This window comes from Aphanomyces astaci (assembly GCF_000520075.1).
Source record: "Aphanomyces astaci strain APO3 unplaced genomic scaffold supercont1.70, whole genome shotgun sequence".
In the NCBI taxonomy this organism is placed as follows: domain Eukaryota; phylum Oomycota; class Saprolegniomycetes; order Saprolegniales; family Verrucalvaceae; genus Aphanomyces; species Aphanomyces astaci.
Window position 1 is genome coordinate 135,358 of NW_009798333.1, and position 22,558 is coordinate 157,915.

Below are 22,558 nucleotides of genomic sequence, written 5' to 3' on the forward strand. Positions count from 1 at the left end.
GAGGAGACCAATGGCTTCGAGCTTCGTCGATATGGGATATTGCTTACGTCGACTCATGTTCGGATGTGTGTGGTGATTGTGTGGACTTGCAAGTCCAGAGCAGAATTAAATTGTTTGAAAAGCGCGCGGGCGCGCTTTATAAAAATTCCGCCAATGAATGCGAGCCAATTTCAATAATCAATTTGATTGGACAAATATTTATGTGACTTACAGTTTTCTTCGGTGGGCGTTGCATTCCCTCTTTCCCAGTACGTCTGCCAACGCAACTCGTGCTGGACTTGGAGTGCGTTGACACCGCTAGTCCACATTGGTGGAATTTGTTTAGACAACGAGCACCGGATAGCCATACGTGTTCGTCTAGAATGTGCTGTCAATGCGGAGTAGAAGACTTGTGTTGGGGCGTTGAACGCACGCACTTCGATACTTCTCCATCAGGTGAAACGTTGTTAATCCTAGCATGGGGTATTAGGATATGCAAGTAAAATAATAACCTTTGTACCGTAGCGAAACGATTCGTCACCACCATTACCAAGGTGTGGCTGAAGTTGATCTTCAATGATATCGACGCCAAAAGCGAATGATCTGTTGGCATCGCCAACATTACCTCGTTTAGATTCCACCCAGTTTGCCAGTTCGGCTTCTACTGCCTCTGTTATGCTGAATTGTCGGAACTCTTGGCATCGAATGGTTTTCACTGCACCTTGGATTTGTTGCAGCGTGGGCAACAACTCGGCAGTTCGATTTCTTGTTTGGCCAACGCTTCTTTGAGCAGTCTCGATATGTCCTTGGTCATAGTGTCCTGGTGAAGCCTCCCTCGAAACGCAACCTTCATTTGTGATGGGACCTACGGATATGTGAAATGTGGTGTAATGCATACACGACGTACTTTGGGCGTTCTTTGTATCTTGTTTGCATTTGTAGCGATGAAGATTAGCTTCGTAGTACTTGATGGAGGGTAATTGCAACGGTGGTTGGATATTTGTGGGTAACATGCGTTTCAAATACAGTCATTGAGTCAATTTATGTTTCAACTACACTCACTTCCATCATGGCGTCAATTCTTAGCCAAGCATATAATGCTACAAACATCACAAGTATAAAGTGAACAATCAGCAAGTACTGCTCTGGATTGATATATATAATACATATTGTACTCATGTCTAAATACATGCGCGGTTCAACACACGAACAACAAGAAATTCGAAAAGCCTTGAACCAACTAAAGCAATCGCACGAAATATTGAATCCTACTCAATTTGGCGTCCAAGTCCATGCCATTTGCAGTAGCATGGTAGAAGCGCAAGATACCATTGTGACGCAAAGGGCACTTCTCATGGATTTTGAGAATTTGACCTTGCTTGCAGAAATCGTGTTTAGCCACGAGCGAATTTTGATCATGAAGGATCGATAAACAGCATTTTCCTGAGCTTTTGAGTGTTAACTGCTTTTGTACGTGGTTGGAATCCAGACATATATATCTGATCGTCTCGGCGATGTGAGGTACATAATTGCTGATGATACACAACGTGGCGGTGGGGTTGCCCAAGACAGCTCGGTCATTTTCAAGATAGGCACAGTGGTGCCATCGTAGTGGAGGAGTCGTTCAAGCTGGCTCTGGCCTATCGGTTACCGTGTTAGTGATGATATAGCGGTGGTTATCTCATCAAAGCCAGCTTGGGCTTATCGGTAATCGTGTTAGTGATCGACATAGTGGTGGCACGCATCAAAGTGTTAATGGGATTGTACTGTCCAAGATGGCTCGTACAAGACGGCTATGTCTGCCTGTGATGCTGTGATCGTGCCGGAGGTCGATGCAGGGGTTGCTCTAGTGGCGACGCGAGACCGCTTGGTCTTATCAGTGGTTGATGTAGTGATGGCTCTGACGTCACCATGATGGTACGCCGTCCAAGGTGGCGATGATCATGTGAGTGATCGATGAATTGGTGGCTCTGGTGTGAACGCCGTGGTAGCGATACTTGTCCCGACGGTTCGGGCGTGTGGGCGATGGAATGAACAAGCAGCACGTCCACTCGGGGAGGTCAGCGACACCATTCTCACTGTAAAGCCCTTGTTAGTGATATTTTGGCTTAATGGTATAGTCTCTGCTTCGCATGCAGAAAGTCCCCGGTTGGATACCTGCTACTAACCCTCACGCTGGTGAATTTACATTCAATGTGCTTATCCAGGTTAGTGTCAGGTGTCGAATACAGAGGGCCCATGCATTAACTATATTCATTGTACTAGATTTTTGCTTGCTTTTATACACAATCGTAGATATTGCATAAGCAAAAAATACTTTTACTTTCGAGTGCTATGTATCCGAATCCAACGTGGTTTCATTTTCGAGAACGATGTCCAACTCCTTGACCCCCAGCAGCGCTTCGCTTCGTTGTCAAGCGATCGAAGGAATAATGTCATCTAAAGAAGTGTCGTTTGGATCAAAAATTATTCCACAGATGCGAAGTGCTCCAACTCAAGGTGGTACGTACCGGCGTTTCGAAGAAATGTCGTGACTCTGAGCTGTCGCTGTCGCTCGTCCTTGCCCCCGACGCATGCTGCAGGACGCCCGTTCAAGTGCAGACTATGTTGCATCAGACGACGAGCCACCCACTCTGAACGACATCGTGGCGCGCAGGAAGTGGACCCCCGGTGAGGCAGGCAAGGTCTGTGGATGTATGAAGGATTGTACTCGGACGGCAAATTGAAGTGGCTATACCGTGACCACCACGATGAACGTCAACAACCTCGACTATTCGACGTTTTGGACTGCTACGAAGCCTACGTGGCTACTACACCAGGCCATCACGGACATCCCACTCTGGTCCTGGGCAACTTAAAAAAAGCTGACGTCAACTACTACCGCAAAATTGGCGCTCGTTCGGGTATGGATTGCGTTAAACAAGCCGTACGCACGGCGGCGAATCGTTTGAGTCTCTCACTGTCATGCTCGCTGGACGAAGTGGCATCATTTTTAGGCCAAAGGTTTTTTCGGCGACCGAAGGTGGTTTGGACGTCAAGGAAGCCAAACGACTCGTGGATTGGTTCATGGCTAGGGTTTTTGGCATAGACCGTATCCGTTTATAACAAGTCGTGCATCCGCAACAGACCTGTGGTCAAGGACAAGATGGACTACATATGCGGCATCCTCGACGACAACGGCTCTGGAGTGTTCGTCGTTCACACCTCCGACGTGTCGCTCCTTGGTCACTACTGGACATTGCACGTCTTCCACGGAATTGCTTTGTGGCGTCGGAAGACCCTCCTTGTGTGAAGGATTATATCCATCACGTACACTTCATTCGGAAATGTATAAAAAAACTAGGTCATAGGTCCAACGACGCTGCTACAAGCCATGCCCCTTAGATATAACCGAAAAGAGACCATTAAATCAAATGTGATGACCTGTATGCTACGTTCCTGTGTTGACTTGAGTGCTGTGTGCACTACACCCATGGGCACTATCACCAACCCGCCCATCGGTACGACCACCCAGACCACCGACACAACCATGTCCACCAACATCGCACGCCACCGACGAGGCACCAACACTCCAGCTCCAGAAGTGGTGGTATAAGCAAAATTCTCGAGAGAAATGTTCACACTATTTATGGTTCGCTCCAACAACATCGAACTATTAGGATTCATCTCTTTGGAATGGATTTGTTTTTCCAACCAGGTCCATTTGAATTAGATTATGAAGGTGCCCAAATTCTCAACAAACTGGCTCTCATCATATGTTGTATGTTGATACACCAATTTTTGTGTGCTGCAGCATTTATCTCGCATCCAACGAACTTCTCCCTACGCAATGAGTGCTTCCAAAACCTACACAACTAAATTTGTAAGCCCATTAATAGTCCGCTTGACGGCCGATGAGACCATCGGTGATAGCAAAGTATCGAAAACTCTATAACAGTATACGTACCTCTAAAAACGGATCAAAACGGTTGGATGGACCACATGCCGGATAATTGACACGCATTCAAATTCAAGCCCAGGCATGGATGCAGTGTATGACCGATGCTTATTGCAATGCAACCGATGCAACACCCATGTACCATGGAAGCTCTATGTCCACGGTACGACTATTCTTCCGTTGAAGACGTGCTATGGGTGCAGGGCTGCCTAACGCCACCGCACTACTCCGTAGAATATGTACTTTCTCGAAACGTCGGATCAACTTTACGTGACGTCGTCGTTTGCGTCGTTGCATGAGTATGCAGAGGAGCCTGGTGATCCTTTTGCGGAGCATTGCGGACAACGCGTGATTGCTTGTATTGCAAGGCCATGCGAGCAAGTTGACTCTGCATTTCACGACGGCGATGTGTCCCGCGTACTGCATCAGTTTCGTGATCTCAACGGCTACTCCTTCTGGTAAAACATATTATTATTATCATTACATTTTTGGAGTGTCGTATACCTGTAGCTAATTAAGTTAATATTATTGGGCTCGGAAAAATAAGACAACTCTGCTGAAGAGATTTCCGTATCCCATCCTACAATCAACGTTTCGCTGCGCCCAACGCAGTGACTGCGACAAGCTCCGCAAGGACACTACGACCAAGGTTCTCGCCAGGTTCCTTCCGACAGCGGCGAAACGTAGTATCGAAGGCATTCTTCAACTGTAACGCCGTGTTCGGAGGCACTAAGAATCCGGATTCTTGAGGATTTTCGAGTTATGTTCGCACTTTCTTTACCACAAACCGAAGTTTTGTCGAATTTGGGATCATCCTCTTTTTTGGGATAATTCGGATTATTGGGAATCCAAATTGGTATGTATGAGTGAATGTGACTTATTGAAATGTTGATATGTCACCGGAAAAACCCATCGAAGTTGAACTTGAGTTTTACCCTGGGAACAACAGAGAATCCGGAACCAAAGTCCACTGTCCTCGGAACACGGCCTAATGGTAACTACTTAATACGAACCGCTCAAAATTATTGTACAAACTATTTTGACACCATTAGGTCGATTGTCGATTGCGTCAATTGATCTTTACATCTTTGTGGCGTTGTGACACGATATTCCCCATCCTGAACACGCGGTGGTTCGACCCTTGTGCTCAACAGGAGCACGCTCTTGACCTGACGCCATGGAAAATCCGGTACTCCCTATTGAAGTTGAAGGAAAAGGGTAATCCTATTTCAATTCCTTCGATCAATCAAATTTCGAATCAGTGGCGCAAGGTAGTTGTACAGTCATGCCCCCATTTTTGCACGAGGGCATATTCAATATTTTCCAAAAACTTATCATTATAAATTTCAAGAGGATCGATTTCAAATTCAAAATTGGCTTCACGTCAAACGAAATGCCATCCTGTGGAAGAAGATTGACCTTGCAAGAAAAAGATGCATTGCGTGTCTTCTACAAAAACCAGGCAGAAGGGTCATTGACCTTACTGTTAGCTCAGGTGTGCGAGTGGGCCAAAAACGAGTTTGGATGTGTCATCCACTCAAGCACAGCTCGACGCATTCTTAAGGACAGTCGAGCACCCTGAGAATTCAGCATTGCCCATATGGCCGCAGGCAAACGCTACAACTTTAAGCCACCTCAGTAGTACCCTGAGCTCGACCAAATGCTATCGCTGTGGGTTAATGCTGCCAATGGCAATAATGTGTACGTGACTGGTCCCATGCTCAAGCAAAAGACTCTCCAAGTTGCTGCCTCCCTTGGTATTGGCCATAATTTCCGTGCGTCCCAAGGATGGCTTTACAAGTTTCAAAGGCGCTCCAACTTTTGGGTCCATCATCTCCACGGTGAAGTGCTTCTGTCGATCCAAATACTGCCAACGATGGACGAAAATCTCTGCAGCTCGACACCCAATTGTACGATGCCAGTGACATCTACAACATGGACGAGACTGCAATATTTTGCAAGTCCCAACCCAACACCTCCATATCCAGCAAGCCACTGAATGGTATCAAAAAGGACAAGTCGCGACTCTCCGCTGCCTTGGCTGCGAATGCCGATGAATTCCATAAGCTCCATGTCCTGTTTATTGGGAACGCCGCCAGACCACGCTGATTTGGCAATTTGACAGCTCAAGCGCTGAGCTTGTACTACCGTAGCAACCGCAAAGCGTGGATGACAGTTGCGTTGTTCTCGGAATGGATCGAGAAGCTGAACGATGAGATGAGGAGTCAGAACCGACATATATTATTGCTGTTGGACAATGCGTCATCGCATCAAGTGGTGCAGGCTGACATTCGCAATGTGCGTGTGCTGATGCTTCCGCCGACTTCAGTCTTGCAGCCTATGGACGCCGGAATCATTTCAATGTTCAAGCAGTACAACAAGAGACGTCAGCTGGACCATGCCATTGGGGTTGTTGATGAAATTACCGCTGGGAGCATGGTGTCTATCCAGTAGCGAAAGAACCCAAACGCGATCGACTCGACATTCTGCAGGCCATGATGTGGGCAACAGAGGCTTGGGACGAAGTGTCAGCTACGACTATTTGGAATTCTAGGGCTCAAACGATTGAACCTCAAATATCGTTGATGGATGCCTTTGAAAGCCTTCGAGTGGGCTCATATGTGTCGATGAACTTTACTCTGCTAATTTCAACTTGTATGATCTTATAAAGTCCTTACGCTTTGGAATCCAATAACTGTACTTTTTTATCAAATCATCGTCGTGCAAAAATGGGATGAGTGTAGTATTGTGTAGCGCAAGCGTTATCGTACAGTACTGTAATATTGTGTAGAACATGGAGGTGTATATTAAACACAATCAAGATCCGTACGTTTCAGCCGTTACGTATCATGTGGAATCACAATTAAGTACCTTCAAGATACTACACCCGCTTGGACTCAGGTAAGTCCTTTGCATGGCGGTAAAGCTAGACAAGCTCGCGGAGCTCGTGCTAGCAATTGGAATGCGGGGACTTATCCTTTGTCCCAGAGCTTGTCGTCGACTCAACACATCGAATGACGAACGGGAACTTCGAAATGTATGCGGCGATCATATCATTTCGTGGTGAAGTGTAACCAGTATCATACATGTTCATTCAAAAGAACAGCGATTTTAATTGTATTCTCCATATAATAGTATTTTCTGTTACCTCATAAATGTGTTAGATCTAAAAAATATTCGCATTACGTATTTGGCGCAATGATCTGCGCTCCTACGCCACCATTTTCACTTGGCGCCACGCTTTGTTCACCTCGACAAAGACTCTAGCCAAATCAGTGCTATTCGATCGATTTGAACGGAAGCCGATCCCCAGTTGTGCTTGTGGCATCTAGATAGGGCTGTGAGGTCGTGGTTTTCACAGCACCAAACGTTACCGATGATGTCAACGTACGTTTCATTCCTATATACAGCATTCCATCACACATTGTAGATACAACAACATGCTCGAGGCGCACCCCCTACTGCCATCACTATTATATTTCGGGGGGGGGGGAATTTCCTCTCCGCGGCAGTGCTAAACCAACGACAAGTGATGTAAGGGATTGTGATGATAGCGCTTTGGACACTTCGAATACGGACACCTCGAGTATTATATACTGCAGTGAAAGATATATACTAATGACATGGGTAGTGCTTGGATTTGGCGACGTTGACATGAACGATGGACGCACCGTTGACTCATCGGTTCTTTCAACGACGCCAACGCCGGTGAATGCACCGGCATTTACATCATCGAGGGCACTGATAAATATATAGGCAGTACTGCACCCGCTGATGGACAACACTTCGGAGGAAAGGGACACTACCAGGAGGTTCTGCACATCATGAAGAGGCACTTCAAAGAGCATCTATTGCGTACGGGACAGGTTTGAATGTTCTTGAAAATTCAAAGTAATAAGCAATTCATATTACTATCGTGTAGGACGAGCCAACTCTACGCCATGATGATGTGGTCGAAATGTTCACATTCTGCAGCGTAAACGACCTGCCTCACATGTGGATGGATGTACATATATTCGAACTGGTACAATCCCCTGTCGTGGCGTCATTGGGCGCGTGGCACTAAAGCTACGATATCGGAGTTTCGAACGAGCATGCTGGTGGAGTCGCACTTTTCAACATTGAAGTACAGATCTCTCGAAGTAGCTTATCCAAAAATAATAAATATTTCACACCTGGAATTAAATTTTTATGTATCCAATATATTTGCACGCGTAGGAAATATCTCGCCCCCGTCTTGACTTACCGTGTACTGACTCACAACAACGGTATAGAGTTGGTTCATGGAGAAGTTTTTAACTTCAACAAGTTTGTTGCCTGGACATCCGCAACCGAACTGGGAGAAAACCTTCTACCGAACGTGTAAAGCGTGCGCGGCCAAAATTCAACGCAACGAGTTGAATTGCGACAGCTACGACATCTGCATCACGCAGTGAGGTTGTACATGCCCAGCCTTCATGTACAACGAGCTTTCCCTTTGCAAGCACATGTCTTTGTGAACGAGAAATACGATGCGACGAAACATAATAATGTATGTCCTCGACAGCGAAATAATCTAACATTGGTGTAGTTCCAGCACCAATGTACAAAGTGAGGAGGTACACGCAACCACTGTGGACGTTTCCGACATCCAAGAGTGATATGCTTGCAGCCGAAAAGAGCAAGACGTTATTTTACCGTTCCTCGGGTGGTGCAACCGATGGCTCTAACGGTGTTTCCACCGTTGGGATGCACGGCGCAACCAACGACCACAGCAGCGGCACAATCAACGTCGAAAGCATCGGTAACTCACTTGTGACTGCAATTTCATCAGCCTTCACACTGGATGCTTTAGCCCTGGCTGACAACAACAATGTCAAAGATGTGCGAATGAAACTGGACCCCATACAACGCATATGTGAAAAAGCTATGGCTACAAGTGCCAACAACGCATGCAACCCTGGATTTGTCAACACGGAGTTGCAGTTGCTAACCCCAACGAAGATGTTTATGGATAAGGCAGATGAAAATGGGAACATGCGAAAACGCCACCGAACCAACGCCACAACCCGCAACGAACTACGGCGATACGAATCGCCTCACCCTTAAAAATATAGTACGTACTGCTATTGTTACTGATGGCAAGAACTATTGGTCGTTTGTACCATTTGTTAACCTCGCCGATGAATATGATCAATATTCCGACCTCACTTAGTATTTGTACGCACTAATTTTGGCCAATGAATCGTCTCTATTATCTATTTCTACCTATCATATTGTGGTATTTTGTCCTACACCATTTTAACCGAGCCCTTACGCTTTCACTGTATACGTATAGAATGCTTAATTATTTCGAACGAGCTTAGTTGTACTTTCCTCGTGAACGTAAAACCATTGTCGCATCAGACATGTCGTTCGCTAAAGAACATGGACTACTGTAACTGTAAGGTAACATACATAACTATCATGAAATACCTTTTCGTTTGACGTTTCGATTCGTCACATTGCCATGGCCCCTTTCACAACCGAAACGTTCATCGCCCACTTCACAGTTGTTGCCATCGCTTCTTTCTTCGTTATTTTCCCCGGTGGCTTCACCGTTGATATCGCCGTTGCATTCGGAAACAACGGCATTTTCTTGACTTGAGTCATACAAGGAAGCAACCATACGTGGTAGCAGGCCTTCGTGACGAGAGGCCATCCATGGCTTCGAACAGCGCGAACGCGACTATCGATACTTGGTTCTGGCTCGAGCTGTGCCGCTCGGCACCGCAACAGACCGTCCTTTCGCTCCTTTTCCTCCTTCTGATACTTCAGTCAACCTTGTCGCGAGAGCGCACAATACCAGTTCACTTCAATTCCTAAACATACACCAAATGGGCAGATTTCATACTACTAGTTCACTTGATTCCTCAACAATATATCTAGAAGACAGATTTCCCGCTCGATATGTACCGTTTGGATAACAGTACTGTAAACATGGCCTGGTTCCACTTCATTCGGGACATGGAGGCCTTTGCGCCATTTCTGGTGTCTGTGGTACTTACCAAAGTGATCTGCGAAGAGAGACTTCACTAAGAAGCAACCGAACTGTGCACATCACTAATGGAGATGGGGCGCGAGCGGCAGGTGGCGCGGACGGAGGTGAGTCGCCGTTCATACGTTGGAATGAGTAAAAGAGAAAGTTGTCGGAATTTGGTTCATCCACCCGTTTTAATCAAGTTACGAGGGCTTTATAATTTTATAAAGGTTATGTGAACGTTTTTTTCATCGTTGCGTCAACCGTCGATGTCACCGCCGGATTGTCGAGGCCAGCGAACCATATAAGGGGTACAGCGATTGTTATTAACAGTATGAGGACCCGTGAAACCACCCATCATGCCTTACTGTATGGGTGGTAGAAGCAGTGATGGAAACGACGAATTGGTGAAGCTATTTTGTACGAAACGGAGCAGAGGAGGACACGCATATGTTCTATTTATAGCCAATGAAATTCGAGTACCAATTATCCGAACTGGATTCCTCGGTGCCCATGATCAACGGCGAGGAAGACAAGAGGACGATGGCGCCTCAGAACCCGATACATATATTTCGACTGTTTTGATATCTTATGAATTCTAGACCACGTCACTACGCAAGTCCTAATAGAACGGGCCTTGATCGTTCGGCGTTGGAAGAGCTTGGTGAAACCCTCAAGTCAAGTTGTTCATGTGAATCGACCGGTCAATTGTCGTACATAGCGAAAAAGCGACAATCCGTTGACAAGTTCATCGACGACGCAGCAGACGCGGAGTTGAAGACAACGAATGACATTTTATTGATAATGATCGCGATGGACGAGCGCAAAGTGGAAGAAGTGCGCCAAGAACGCGATCGTAGAGCAGAAGAAGAGCGTCGTGATAGGGATGATCGTCGAGAACAACATCAACTCATGATGTTCATGAAAATGTTTGGCTCCAAATAAAGTTGTATGCTTCGATACTTGTGTTAATACACCTCACAAGGTACTAAAATGAATATATTCTACGAAGATTGATTCAAGTCAAATTGTGCCAAAAAAATATTCTAGGGTTTTATGCCACTCATGGTCTGCAGGGCTAAACGACAGCTTGGGGGTTGACGTTCGAGGTCAACTTCCTTCAAACCAGCGTAGCGTTCACCAATGAGGAAGGAAATTTTCCGCTGCGACCTTCATATTCGACCCCAACGTTCGCGCCATCAGCCAGGATTTCTTGGAGTCCGCGGCTCATCTCGCCATCGTTTCACGAACCAGGGAAATTGTGGCGCCCCCAGATAAGCGTGCCATCAACGTCATAGCATACCACACCCATGACAAAATCGCTGTGCAGCCCTCTTATTAGTTTATTAGAGTCTTGTGATATTATATATACGTACCGTTGTAATGGGTATTTTGGGGATCAATGCTCGATGGTTCTTGAACGCGTAGGCTCTTGCCGTCAACGAAAGCAAACACGTCGTCCACAAGTGGACGACGTGTTTGCCTTTGATGGCCACATGATCGCAGCCTTTGGCATGCTTCAGCGCTGCTGCAAGTGCTGTCTCCGCACGGCATAAAACCCGGGAAAACGTACTGGGAGTCAGGGCAAATAGCTCTTGAAGCGTTTTCGCTTCGACCGCTGCCGTGTAGAAGAGCAACAACATCGCGAGCAATGCGTGCTTGTGCTGAATGCGGAGAGGGCGGCCGCCGCGCCTTGGTCCGGACAGTACGATGTACTCTTGTTGGAAGTGTTGCAGGATTGATCGACACGGTAGCCACCGTGGCTACCGTGAATAATTTTTCCGTGAATATATTCATTTTTCGTATAAAGTAAATTATTCATTTGTCACGGCGGAGAAAATGAATAACCTATTTTTGGAGCAATCAGAAATAGGTTATTCGATTCTTGAACGTCTTCAATCGTCCAAGGTTGATATTGGCATGCAAAAATACTTGCTCCTCGAAATTCTTCAGGGCCATGCTGCAGCGCCGGTCTCCGATGGCCAACTCGGGCAGCGAAAAAAAGCGCTTATAGATATTGGACGCAAGAACTGGCAATCTATGAGCTGCTCGCTATATTCACGCGTGCCATCTTGCTTTTCTTCAACGCCCGCTCGACCGATACATCACAGGAACCGAAACGTACGTCGCGATGAATTCGGTTTCTTCAACGTTCTGCAGCTTGACCACGCTTTCACGATCTTCATTTGTCATCGTTGTCTCGTTGCCAATGGTGACCATAAAATATTTTCTCATGAATATATTCATTTTTCTTAGAAAAAAGTGCATTCTTTCTATTGTGACGGTGGAGAAAATGAATAACTTATTTCTATAGCAATCAGAAATAGGTTATTCGAACTTAATGTGATAAAAAAGTATTGGTTGTGACAGAAATAATTTGTGGTTACTACGACACTTGAGTTCAAAACCACTTATAGATATGGATGGTTATCAGTCACGAACAAAAAAGTGAAAACGTATTATCCTCATATATCTTTTTGATGAACATTGCCAACAGCAACATACTACGCGGCCGCCAGCTCGCCGAGCCTTTCTTTACTCGGAATGCTCTTGCCGGTACGAACTGGACATGTCGGCGTGGTGCACGATGTTCGCAGAAAGGGAGTGGGCACACCAACCTCGTTTCGCATATCTCGCATATCACCGCCGACCACCCCGGGTATGTTGCGTTTGATGTCACCAACCCCCCAACGCCTCCGCTCTCACTGAGATCATGGTCCTACGACACGTGCGTACAGCGCTTGGTTGGCTGTATTGGATTACATTGTGTTTTCTATCGTTTTCGTTTGTTTCAAATCCAACCGTCCGCCGCTTCGCCAACTTGGACTCGATCTCTCGAACTTCGTTCATTAAGTACATGCACGGACTTAGTGCTCACGTCAAGAAGAAGGTGGCTCTTCTACTACCTGAGAAGTTCGCCCTTGTGTTCGATGGTTGGTCGTGTGGCTCAACCCATTTCCTTGCTCTGTTTGCGTCCTACCCGTCCAGCGATGTAATTGGCTACTCTCGAGTACTACTGTCTTTTGCACCAATAAACGAGGAGGAATCTCTAAGTGCGGCTGCCCACGTGGAGTTTACTGAGTTTGTCCTGGATTTGTATGGGAAGTCCTGGAGCAATGCCATCGCACTTATCGGAGATAAAACCCGGCAAGTCGTGCCTTTTATTGGATGCGCCAGCCACCGGCTCAACCTCTTTGTGTCCGACATGCTCACCAACCACGCGACTGTTATTGACAAAGTCAACGCTCTTATGACCACGCTTCGTTTTACCCTGCCGGGCGCTCGTCTGCGTCGTGCGACCCCCCTACGTGCGATTACATTAAGTGCAACACGCTGGAGTTTGACGTTCAACATGTTGAAACGGTATATTGAGCTTAAGCCATTTCTATTGGCTATTCCTGACGACACAATCGACGTGCTACGACTCAATGTGGAGGAAGATCGCGAAGTGACGGCCCTGCTAGTCACTCTGGAAGATCTCAACTCGATTACACTCACCTTACAAGGCGATGAATGCTCTCTTTTGGAAGTGCGCCAAATCTTCGATACGGTTATCGAAGAGTATCCGGATGCAGTGGGTCGTTTAGGTCCGAGCGCGCGAGTTGTCAAAAAGCTAAGTTTTGAGAGTGCAATTGTCAAGATCCTCCGCGACACCGAGACAACGATGACAGCTGAAGAGTGTGAAAGCGTGAACAAGCTGCGCAATGAAGAAAATATCGAATCCAGCGCGGCGGGCGTGGCGCTTCCTGTGATGTCTCTGGCCGAGCGGGCGCTGAAGAAGAAGAAGGTGATGCGCATGACGAGCGGCTTCATGGATTGCCGGTTCTTGTGCCCAACGTCCATGATGTGTGAGCGCTTCTTTTCGTCTACCAAGTTGGCCATCGGAGACCGACGTTGCAGCATGACCCCGAAAATTTTCGGGGAGAAAATGTAATTGCATGGTAATATCAACCTTTGGGCGATTGAAGACGTTCAAGAAATGATGCGCTTCGTTCAGTAAGGTAGTTAGTTCTATCTTAATCCCGTTCGGTAATACATGTATTGCATATTCTGTTTGAATTATTCAAGTAAATTATTCATCTGGGCGGGGGGCGGGAATAAGTAATTCATTGCATGATAGAGAGTGAATAAGTATGACGTGCAAGCCATGACGGCAAATGAGTAATTCGCTGCCTCGGATATCAAGAATAAATATGAATAAAACATTTGTCACCACTGTAGCCACGAAGAACCTTGGTCACGCGATAGGTACATTACGTACCAATGAGAGTCCTCTTGGTTCTTGAGAAGTGTAATGGACTTGATGTGGTTGCGTTCATTGAGCTGCCCTCGAATCTTGATGGCGCGCATCACTCGACGGAGGCGCTGCCATCGTGAGGCTAAAGCAAGCGTCATTGTGAATGGCAATAACGATGTCGATTACCACTCAATTATTATCTTATCCAATAATAATCATTTTATGGCATCTTATTGCGCAATAGCATTGGGTGATGTTTGATACAAAAAAGCGAATGTTTTGGTGGCCACGTCAATAGTACTGTAGTAAATAGTATCCGCCTGACTTCAGTCATCAAAGTCATTAAAAATACACCTTTTATCCGGACAAACTATAGTATGCGATGGCCTTGTGGTAAGTCTTGGAAGGCCTCCAGTTCATTTACGCAAAGTTTTCCGAATTGAGGCAGAAATTTCCTTGGACTCAGCGATTGAATAAGCATATGTGCTCCTGACAGTATATCGAGTCTTGACTGTTAGTTCATGTAATTGAGAATTCACAAATGTACTGACGAATGACATCCATATTTCCGAAATGACGGGCGTCCTGATCATATTCGAATAACTCGTCAGTAACATCCATGCTGAATATTATAAACCAATGCTAATTTATACTTGAAGTTTGTATGAAAAAAAGAAGTATAATCTTCACTCATTTAATCTACTTGGCCTATCGACGATTGTTTGCACGTGGAGACATGAACGACCCACGAGCGGTAACACCAGAACGCAGCGAGTCCGACGCCAATCTCTCCGCACGACGCACGACATAGCGACGATGGATGGCCGCACGCTTGGCATTGTTCTCCTCCGCCATACGCCGGTAGCGAGCCAAGACAGCGCGGTACTGGTGGCGATCGTCTTGGCGGAGCGGCATCAAGGCCAAGTGGAAGTTCGTCAGCGCAAAGGTGCGTCGTTGGATTGAATCGTAGCACTTGGTCCCCCACACAAAAGTTGAGTTCGATATCTTCCATAGGAAACACACATGTCCGAAGAAGTTCTCCACGATGACCCGGTCCGACGACACGTTGGTGTTGCGCTCGAGGTCGGCCCGGTCAAGAGCGCCGTGCACCGGTCGCTTCTTGGGGTGGATGGCTCGTGTCATCCCCGTCAACCCAACATATATCTTGTCCACGAGTACCGTCCACGACCCAGGAAAGTCTTGAAAGAGCTCGCCGTTGTCGTTGATTGTAGTCTCATTCTCCAACTTGCGTAGGGCAGACAGGTGGACGTCGTGGCGGTTGCGAAACATGGTGATGTCGAACACCGAGCCGGGTTCGTGGGCGCTCATGTCAACAAGGAATCCTTCGTGTGAAACAGACGCCTCGATCTTCAGCACGTACAATTTGTGCTTACCACTGAAGTAGTGCTTTTGCTATCCGAAACGGCCGGTTGGACGGTTTGTAGGCTAGAACTTGACATCGGTCGCATACTTGGCGAACAGGTAGTTGCGGAACACGGCGCTTTGCCCCGCAGGTCCGTCATTCTCGGCAATCGTCACAAAGTGCTCGTACAGGACAGGCTAGACAATTTTGATCAACCTCATGACCATCTTCTCCAACGTCGGCGCCTTCATGCCCAAGTCGAGGGCGTGCTTGTCCCACATTTGATAGTGCTTTAAAACGACCAACGTAACGAACAAAGCGTCTTTTGGTGTTGTCTTTGACTTGTGCCCGCGTCCATCATTCCAGCGTGAAAACAAGGTTGACTCGACGACCGACCAGATCGATTCGAACTCATCTACCGTGAAATTGGTCAGCACGCGAAATCCCTCGGGACCGCTCTCTTCGACGGCTTTGTCGACAATCTCGTTGGCGTAGTTGTGGCTTTCGTCAACCTCGGCAAGCTCTGGTCCGAAGTCATGAAGGCTCTCTTCAAGGAAGAGGCGATCCGAGACATATTGGACTTAGAATCGTTCAAGGATCAAGGTGAAACTGGTTCGCATTTTTGCGTGTGTGGTGTTGAAAGTATCGACATCAAATTGTACTTGGTTGGCTGCGAGGCCTTTATCCTCTATAAATGAGTATTTGAGCAAGCACTATAGGTACTGATCAAACTAGGTATTTGTCAATTCCTGTTTTTCTCGATCTTTGTTTTATCCGTTCATCACTGTATTTGATCATAGTATGGATTTTATCCCGTATATCTCGAAGTACTTCCAATATACCGGTTAATATGATCAGAAATTACGTTTTTGATTCAGAGGCCTAATGACGGGCCTTTTGCAAAAGTACCTACCATCTGTGTGGTCCGACTGAACCGTCAAGATGCCACACGACTGTTTCACTTGTTTCACTACCCGATCTGTTCAGTAAAAGCCCGGTAAATAGTTAAATACCCGGTAATTGAATAGTTTTGGGGTTAGTTCACCACCCGTGGAACTGGTCTGCATCTCGTTACTGAGTATGATAGCCGCTCCAGTGCATTCGTTCTCATGCTGCCCCGAAGAGGTCTGCATAACGAGGTCGATGGGTCGACCCAGCCCATCGAACTCCTTCCTCGGTATGTCTTCGTCCTAGCGCTGTCCGCGGGGATGACCCTGTGTACCCTCACCACCGTCTTCAAGTGGGACAACGTCAAGCGCGACGCCGGCCACGGCACTATGTTCATGGTGTTCTTCTGTTGGTTCGTCTGGTCTGTGTCCGTGCTATGCAACACGTTCGTTGTCTTCGCGACCGGTCAAGTGGACACGCTCGCCAACTCGACCATCCGTCGCATCTCGTTCTTCTCGGAAGTGTTCTTCAATGCGATCTCCATGTGGTTCATGGTGGCGTCCTACGAGTTCCAGCGTCGTGCCCTGCATCCCCGCACCCCTCGAAGCAACCACGCATGTCTCATCTGGTACATGCTGGTCATCGGTGGGGTCTCTGTCGCCATGTTGGTGGCGCTGGCTGTTGTCGAGTACGTTGGATCCGCCGTCGTCAGTGCCGACGGCAGTCACATGGGACCAGTGTCCGCCCTGCTCCTGTCCAGACTGTCATGGGGTACATGGGGGCTGCGATGGCTAGCCGTCGTGTACCCCGCCGCGATGGCTTTCTGGCTCAACCTCCGGCGCGACCGACTGCTCGTACAGGGACTACCCAAAGCGCTGACCCTCATCGTCGTGTGCTTCTTCGTGCTCAATCTGCCGTACCTGGTGCTGGACACTCTTGTGGAGCTGGACATGCTTCAACTGGACTCGAACATGGGGCTCAAGGTCCGGGGACTGTCCAAGACGGTCAGCTACACGAGCGGCGTGGCCATTTCGCTCGTGATGGGGTTCTCCGTCCGGGGCTTCGACGCGTTCTACCTCCCCGCGCCCCCCCGCTCGTCCTTGCCGTCCCGACGCACACAGCAACCCACCCCCAGCACGAGCCAACGCTCCTTCTTTGTCATGTCGGACAGCTCCGTTTAACGATATTCTATCTCCATAAGACCACGTCTTATGAATGATAAGACAAACTCAATTAACCATAAGACCACGTGGTTTTATCCAACGATTACTAACGTTACTATTTGTCAAGTCGATTCGAAATTGGAGATCGTCCAGTACGACACTAATTTCAGTCACACACTAATTCGGTGTTGATTTGGTCGAAGAGTGGGAATTGATTGGCCACTTGATTAGTGCTCTGGGTTTTGATTCGTCGATCGATTCTCTGCGATTTGGTGATGTCCAAATTTTGCCCAAAAGGACACTATCTTACAATGGAAGGTTCATTTTCATTCAGAAAGCACGAAAAACGATGACCGTCGGCTGGGGGGAGGAAACGTGTGGCTGCTGGTCACCGACGACCTTCGGGAGTGGTAGAACGAGTCGAAGCCCCGGACGGAGAACCCCATCACGAACGACATGGCGATGCCCCCAAAGTAGCTCAACGTTCGCATGAGACCTAGGACACGCATGCCTGACACTTCCGACGCCTTGATCACGTCATAGTCTAGCAGTGGATCCACGACCAGGAACGGGGTGTTGAGGACGCAGAAAAAGACGACGATCTGCGACAGAGCCTTGGGTAGACCGGCCAATTTGAGGCGGTCACGTCGGAGGTTGAGCCAAACTGCGACAGCGCCGGCGTACACGATGGAGAAGCAGCGCAGGCCCCATGTGGCCCAGGACAGATTCGTGAGCAGCACGGCCGACATGGGGACGGAATGGTCGAAGTACGCGACGGTCCACGCGCTGCATTCCACGACGATGAGAGACACCACCATGGCGACGGACACCCCGCCGATGACGACCATGTACCACATGAGACACTGTTTGTGGCTGCGGGTGGTGCGGGGACTCAGAGCGCGGCGCTGGAACTCGTAGGCGGCGACGACGAACCAGAGCGAGATCGCGTTGAAGAAGGTCTCGGTGAAGAAGGACACGTGCCGCGTGGCCGCGTGATCCAGTGTGTCGAGGCGCGCGTTCATGTACACCACCACGGTACGCACGAGAGCACAGACGGACCAGATGAACCAGCAGAAGAACACCATGAACATCGTGCCGTGGCCTGCATCCCGCGTCACGTTCTCCCACTTGAACACGGTGAAGCAAGTGCACACGGTCATGCCCGACGAGATGGCCAACGTCGCGACGTACCGGAACAGCATACCTTCGGCCTCCTGGGGACCTTCGACGTGTGTGAGCAGGTGTCGAGAGAAGAGCGCCGTCGACATGAGATCTATCTCCAAACTGCCGCTCTTGCTGTGCTTTCGCTGGTTGGAGCCTGTAACAACTGTTCAGTGCTTTATCGCCTGATCTACAACCAGCTACTGTGAATTTCAAACAGCTAAGAAAATATTATGCATTCTATGTGTAACTAACTATATATAACTATTTGAATTAATGCATAATATAATTAAGTTTATTTTGGCTTATTATTTTTGCATATAGACTGGTTACCATTGAAAACATTACATCGGAACACAATTTATGACATCTCCCTCAGATCATAATCATGACAAAAGCTGTGGACGAAGGTTTGCGTGCGCAAAGTCGACGAGGCGGCCGATGAACTCGTCAGCCTTCCGCCTCCACTTGAGGAACGGATTGTTGTTCTTCATTTGCGCGATAGCGACGATCGCCGTCGTGAACTCATGGAAGACGCATTGGCGCTCGTCCACGTCGTCCTGGACGGCATTGAACACGAGCAGCGTCATGGCCGGGGGAAACAGCGCGTCGTCGTTGAGTTGGAACTCGGACACGAACGTCTGAAACTCGCCAAAGTTCATCTTGGACCTCTCCACATCCAGCGCATCTTGCTTGGCATAATGCAGAAACACACGTCGAAGGAACCTCCGGTGGTGCAGCAGGAGTCGCTGGACGTCCAACGCCGCCACTTCTTGGCGAAACGTGTGGTTGGCCGCCTGGCACACGTTGGGCAGGAGGTACTCGGTCACAAAGTGGTCGAATATCCGGGAGATCCGTCGGTCGTCGTCTGCTTGCGTCGGACTCGGCATGGCCACTCGACCCTCTCGTGTATGCCGCTCGACCGCTAGCCGGAGCAGCAGTTCCACGAACGTGTCGTTCATGACCTTGTCATCCGTCTGCAGCTTTGTGTGTTGATCTGTCCGGTTGTCTAGAATAATGTTCGACGAAACCACATGTTGATACACCGCGTTCAGGTGCACGATGGTGCAGTGAGGCGTGACGATCGCCAAGTCGTGCACGAGCTCTTGAAACGCAGCAAAGGTCAGTCCAAACGTTGTCGCATTGCACACGAGCGAGTATGACCGGTACACTTCGCACACATGCCACGCATACCGCTGCAATATGCGATGCAGTTCCACACTTTCCGACGATTGCATCGACGTCGGCGTCCCGTGGGGAAATAAATCGCCGACATTCGCCATGTGGATACATGTAAATGGGTGCAAATCATCGAGGCCATGCTCCAAATCAATCGATCCGTCGCTGGGTTTGTACGAACCGTCCGCCGCCGGAAGGCTGCAGACGCCCTTGGCGATCAGAATGAGCTCGCTGGACCGAGTCATGTCCAGAGTGGAGACGGACATGACATCAGTAGCATCGTCGTCGTCGTCGTCGGGCTTGGTGAAGCCGTTCCCGTGGCTTCGCAGCACGGCCAACTGCCACGAGAAGCGCAGGAGCTCCCGACACAGCGCGAGAATTGTGTGGGGATTCGACTTGTGCGATAGAGTTTTTTGGTCGTGCAGTGCCAGTGTCACGCGCTGTCGCAGCTGTACCACATACCGTGAAACAAAAACGTTCTTATCGCACTCGCCGTGAATAGTGAGCCGACTCAGGTGGAGATTCCACGTCGACGCCAACTGCCTCGTTGCCTTGTCGTGGTCGTCTGTGACATCGTGCAACTCGTGTCGCAACGACATGCGCGTGGCAAACTCGAGCCTACGTCCATTTTCGTTTCGCCGAATTCTCAATACGAATAAACAACATACGCAAACCAGTGGTTAGCGTGCGCCGCAGCTATAAACGCATCGGATGTGATGCCGCCGCTGTCGTACTCGCGCCGACTGCGCACGACGAGCGCCGTCACTTCCTGGATGTCTCCAAGGGACCGCACCAGATCCAACTTGGCCACGAACGCCCCAAAGACTTCTTTGGTCATGGCACCCTTGGACAAAGCGCTGGCTTTTTTCTTCTTCTTGGGTTTGTTGTCCGGATTGGACCCGCGGTTCTTGGGGGCGGCCAGCAGCGCCGCCTGGCGCCGCATCTCTTCCTTGTGCGCGTCCGCCGCGTGGTGGCGGAACTGCTCCACCAAGTGCGCCACATGCCACTCATTTTGCTTCTTGAATAGCAGCACCAACAGGTACAAGTACACATCCAGCGGGTACATTTCGTCGTTCTCACCGTTCCCTTTGGTCACAAATTGGTCCAATATGGCGTGGAATTCGCCTAAATACATGGGCCCGCCGGCCGCCGCCGCCGCAAACAACCGTCCGCAGTCCGCCATCACCTCCAACGTGTCGTCGCGCGCGACGGCCGTTCCGCGGTCGGTACTTCTACATACACTCCCGTCAACGACGTCACACAGTGGGACCCGATCCTCGGGAATGCATGTCGTACCCGAACCCGCACGTGCGAAAGCGTAGCACGCGAAAGATGGTGCGGGTGAGAAGCGAGGCCTTGAACTTGCAAATGAACTGGGGGTGGGTATCGGTGGCGGTTATGGGGCACCGCGCCCCTATGTGAATGTCCCGGACGCCCTGGACGACCCACAGGTAGAACGACACGACTTCGTCCGGGTGTTTTCCGTGGAGGAACTCCTCCATGAGCCACACGTGACCGCAAACGCTGCGAAAGCGACTGAGTCCAGCCATAAATGCCTTGGCTTCCTATATAACTCAAAACAAGCACCACAAATCAAGTCAATATTCAAGGAATCGCTCTCAAGAGAGAAACAACCGACCGATTCAGCGTCTTGGAGCGTCGAGTATTTGGCCACGAACCACCCGAGGACGAGTTCCGCAAAGGTCAAACTCGGGCCAGGACGGGGATGGCTGGATGCCAGCGCCGCGAACTCGTCCAGCTGGCGCTTCCGGTCGTACAGGACGTTCATGCGACGGCGTAGCTCCACCAGCTCCACGGGAACAGGCGCGTTGTCCACCAGAGTCTTGTGCTGAAGCTTCGCCTTGAGCTTCACCACGGCTTGTGTGACACGGGCCGTGGCGGACAGCGACCGTTTTTTAGGAGGCGATAGCATGTCACTACCGACCTTTCAAGACTTTTGGACGCAAACAATAGTGACATCTTACGTATATTTACCTGAGCTTGATGTCGAGGTTCGCCATGACTTTGAACGTGTGGCGGGCGCTTTGAACGGCCGGTAAAAGGCTCGAGTGGGGGGTCGCGACCTTGTCGTCAGCGGAGGGGAGCAGCGGGGCTTCGTCTGCGAACGAATCGGTCGACATGGCAGCGGAGGCATGAGCTTCCTGCCCACAAATAGACCTATCAACTCGAAACTCTAAACGTGTGATCAATATACAGTGTAAGCAGCCGTTGGCTTTTGAACGGTGCTGCGAAATCGATGCACGAGCGAGTGCTTTTGCAGCACTCCCTTGGCCAAGTCGGCTTGCTTGACCCGCAGATCGAGCATTTCTATCTCCAACGCCTTGACGCGGTTGCGTTCACACGCCAACTCGTCCGTGAGGCGCTGGACGTGGCGGTCTCGGAACGTCGCGTCTCCCAGCATGTCGACGTCCGCCTTGAGCACTTGCACGTCCCGCCGCGCCTGTATTTGCATGTAAACCAGGGACATTTCACATACTAGTACGCAATTAGTAGTACACTGTCCAGTTGAGCCTGGGTCTCGGACAACGCGTTTGTGAGCTCTGACACTTCCCTTGTCAGCCGGGCATTCACATCATACACGTCTTCGTCTGTGGATGCAAAGGTATACGCAGGAACAGCAGTAGCCCCCGTA

General features: G+C 49.1%; 8 protein-coding genes and 1 pseudogene across 9 annotated transcripts; 4 read left to right on the forward strand and 5 right to left on the reverse strand.

The window, feature by feature from the left end:
* Positions 1-2,076: 2,076 nt before the first annotated feature.
* H257_15447 lies at positions 2,077-2,148 on the forward strand (annotated as a pseudogene). Its single transcript has one exon. The product of its transcript is annotated as a tRNA-OTHER (tRNA).
* Positions 2,149-2,552: 404 nt separating this feature from the next.
* H257_15448 (hypothetical protein) lies at positions 2,553-3,271 on the forward strand (the record flags this gene model as incomplete). The annotated part of the gene is made up of 2 exons (XM_009843565.1): positions 2,553-2,663; positions 3,068-3,271. 2 exons carry the CDS (start codon positions 2,553-2,555, stop codon positions 3,269-3,271), a joined length of 315 nt encoding a protein of 104 aa, XP_009841867.1.
* A 5,373-nt stretch (positions 3,272-8,644) lies between these two features.
* H257_15449 (hypothetical protein) lies at positions 8,645-9,004 on the forward strand (the record flags this gene model as incomplete). The annotated part of the gene is made up of 2 exons (XM_009843566.1): positions 8,645-8,699; positions 8,751-9,004. 2 exons carry the CDS (start codon positions 8,645-8,647, stop codon positions 9,002-9,004), a joined length of 309 nt encoding a protein of 102 aa, XP_009841868.1.
* Positions 9,005-10,709: 1,705 nt separating this feature from the next.
* Positions 10,710-11,557, reverse strand: H257_15450 (hypothetical protein; the record flags this gene model as incomplete). Its single annotated transcript, XM_009843567.1, has 2 exons — positions 10,710-10,823; positions 11,291-11,557. The coding sequence occupies 2 exons, from the start codon at positions 11,555-11,557 to the stop codon at positions 10,710-10,712; spliced, it is 381 nt and encodes a 126-aa protein (XP_009841869.1).
* Positions 11,558-14,859: 3,302 nt separating this feature from the next.
* On the reverse strand, positions 14,860-15,480 carry H257_15451 (hypothetical protein; the record flags this gene model as incomplete). The annotated part of the gene is made up of 1 exon (XM_009843568.1): positions 14,860-15,480. One exon carries the CDS (start codon positions 15,478-15,480, stop codon positions 14,860-14,862), a length of 621 nt encoding a protein of 206 aa, XP_009841870.1.
* Positions 15,481-15,597: 117 nt separating this feature from the next.
* Positions 15,598-16,430, reverse strand: H257_15452 (hypothetical protein; the record flags this gene model as incomplete). Its single annotated transcript, XM_009843569.1, has 4 exons — positions 15,598-15,711; positions 15,739-15,855; positions 15,934-16,037; positions 16,424-16,430. The coding sequence occupies 4 exons, from the start codon at positions 16,428-16,430 to the stop codon at positions 15,598-15,600; spliced, it is 342 nt and encodes a 113-aa protein (XP_009841871.1).
* Positions 16,431-16,570: 140 nt separating this feature from the next.
* On the forward strand, positions 16,571-17,666 carry H257_15453 (hypothetical protein). Its single transcript, XM_009843570.1, has one exon. The coding sequence runs from the start codon at positions 16,624-16,626 to the stop codon at positions 17,581-17,583; it is 960 nt and encodes a 319-aa protein (XP_009841872.1). The 5' UTR covers positions 16,571-16,623; the 3' UTR covers positions 17,584-17,666.
* Positions 17,667-17,770: 104 nt separating this feature from the next.
* On the reverse strand, positions 17,771-18,912 carry H257_15454 (hypothetical protein). The gene has a single exon (XM_009843571.1). The coding sequence runs from the start codon at positions 18,831-18,833 to the stop codon at positions 17,892-17,894; it is 942 nt and encodes a 313-aa protein (XP_009841873.1). The 5' UTR covers positions 18,834-18,912; the 3' UTR covers positions 17,771-17,891.
* Positions 18,913-19,112: 200 nt separating this feature from the next.
* Positions 19,113-22,378, reverse strand: H257_15455 (hypothetical protein; the record flags this gene model as incomplete). The annotated part of the gene is made up of 6 exons (XM_009843572.1): positions 19,113-20,523; positions 20,574-21,137; positions 21,202-21,470; positions 21,545-21,842; positions 21,901-22,067; positions 22,121-22,378. 6 exons carry the CDS (start codon positions 22,376-22,378, stop codon positions 19,113-19,115), a joined length of 2,967 nt encoding a protein of 988 aa, XP_009841874.1.
* Between the last annotated feature and the right edge of the window lie 180 nt (positions 22,379-22,558).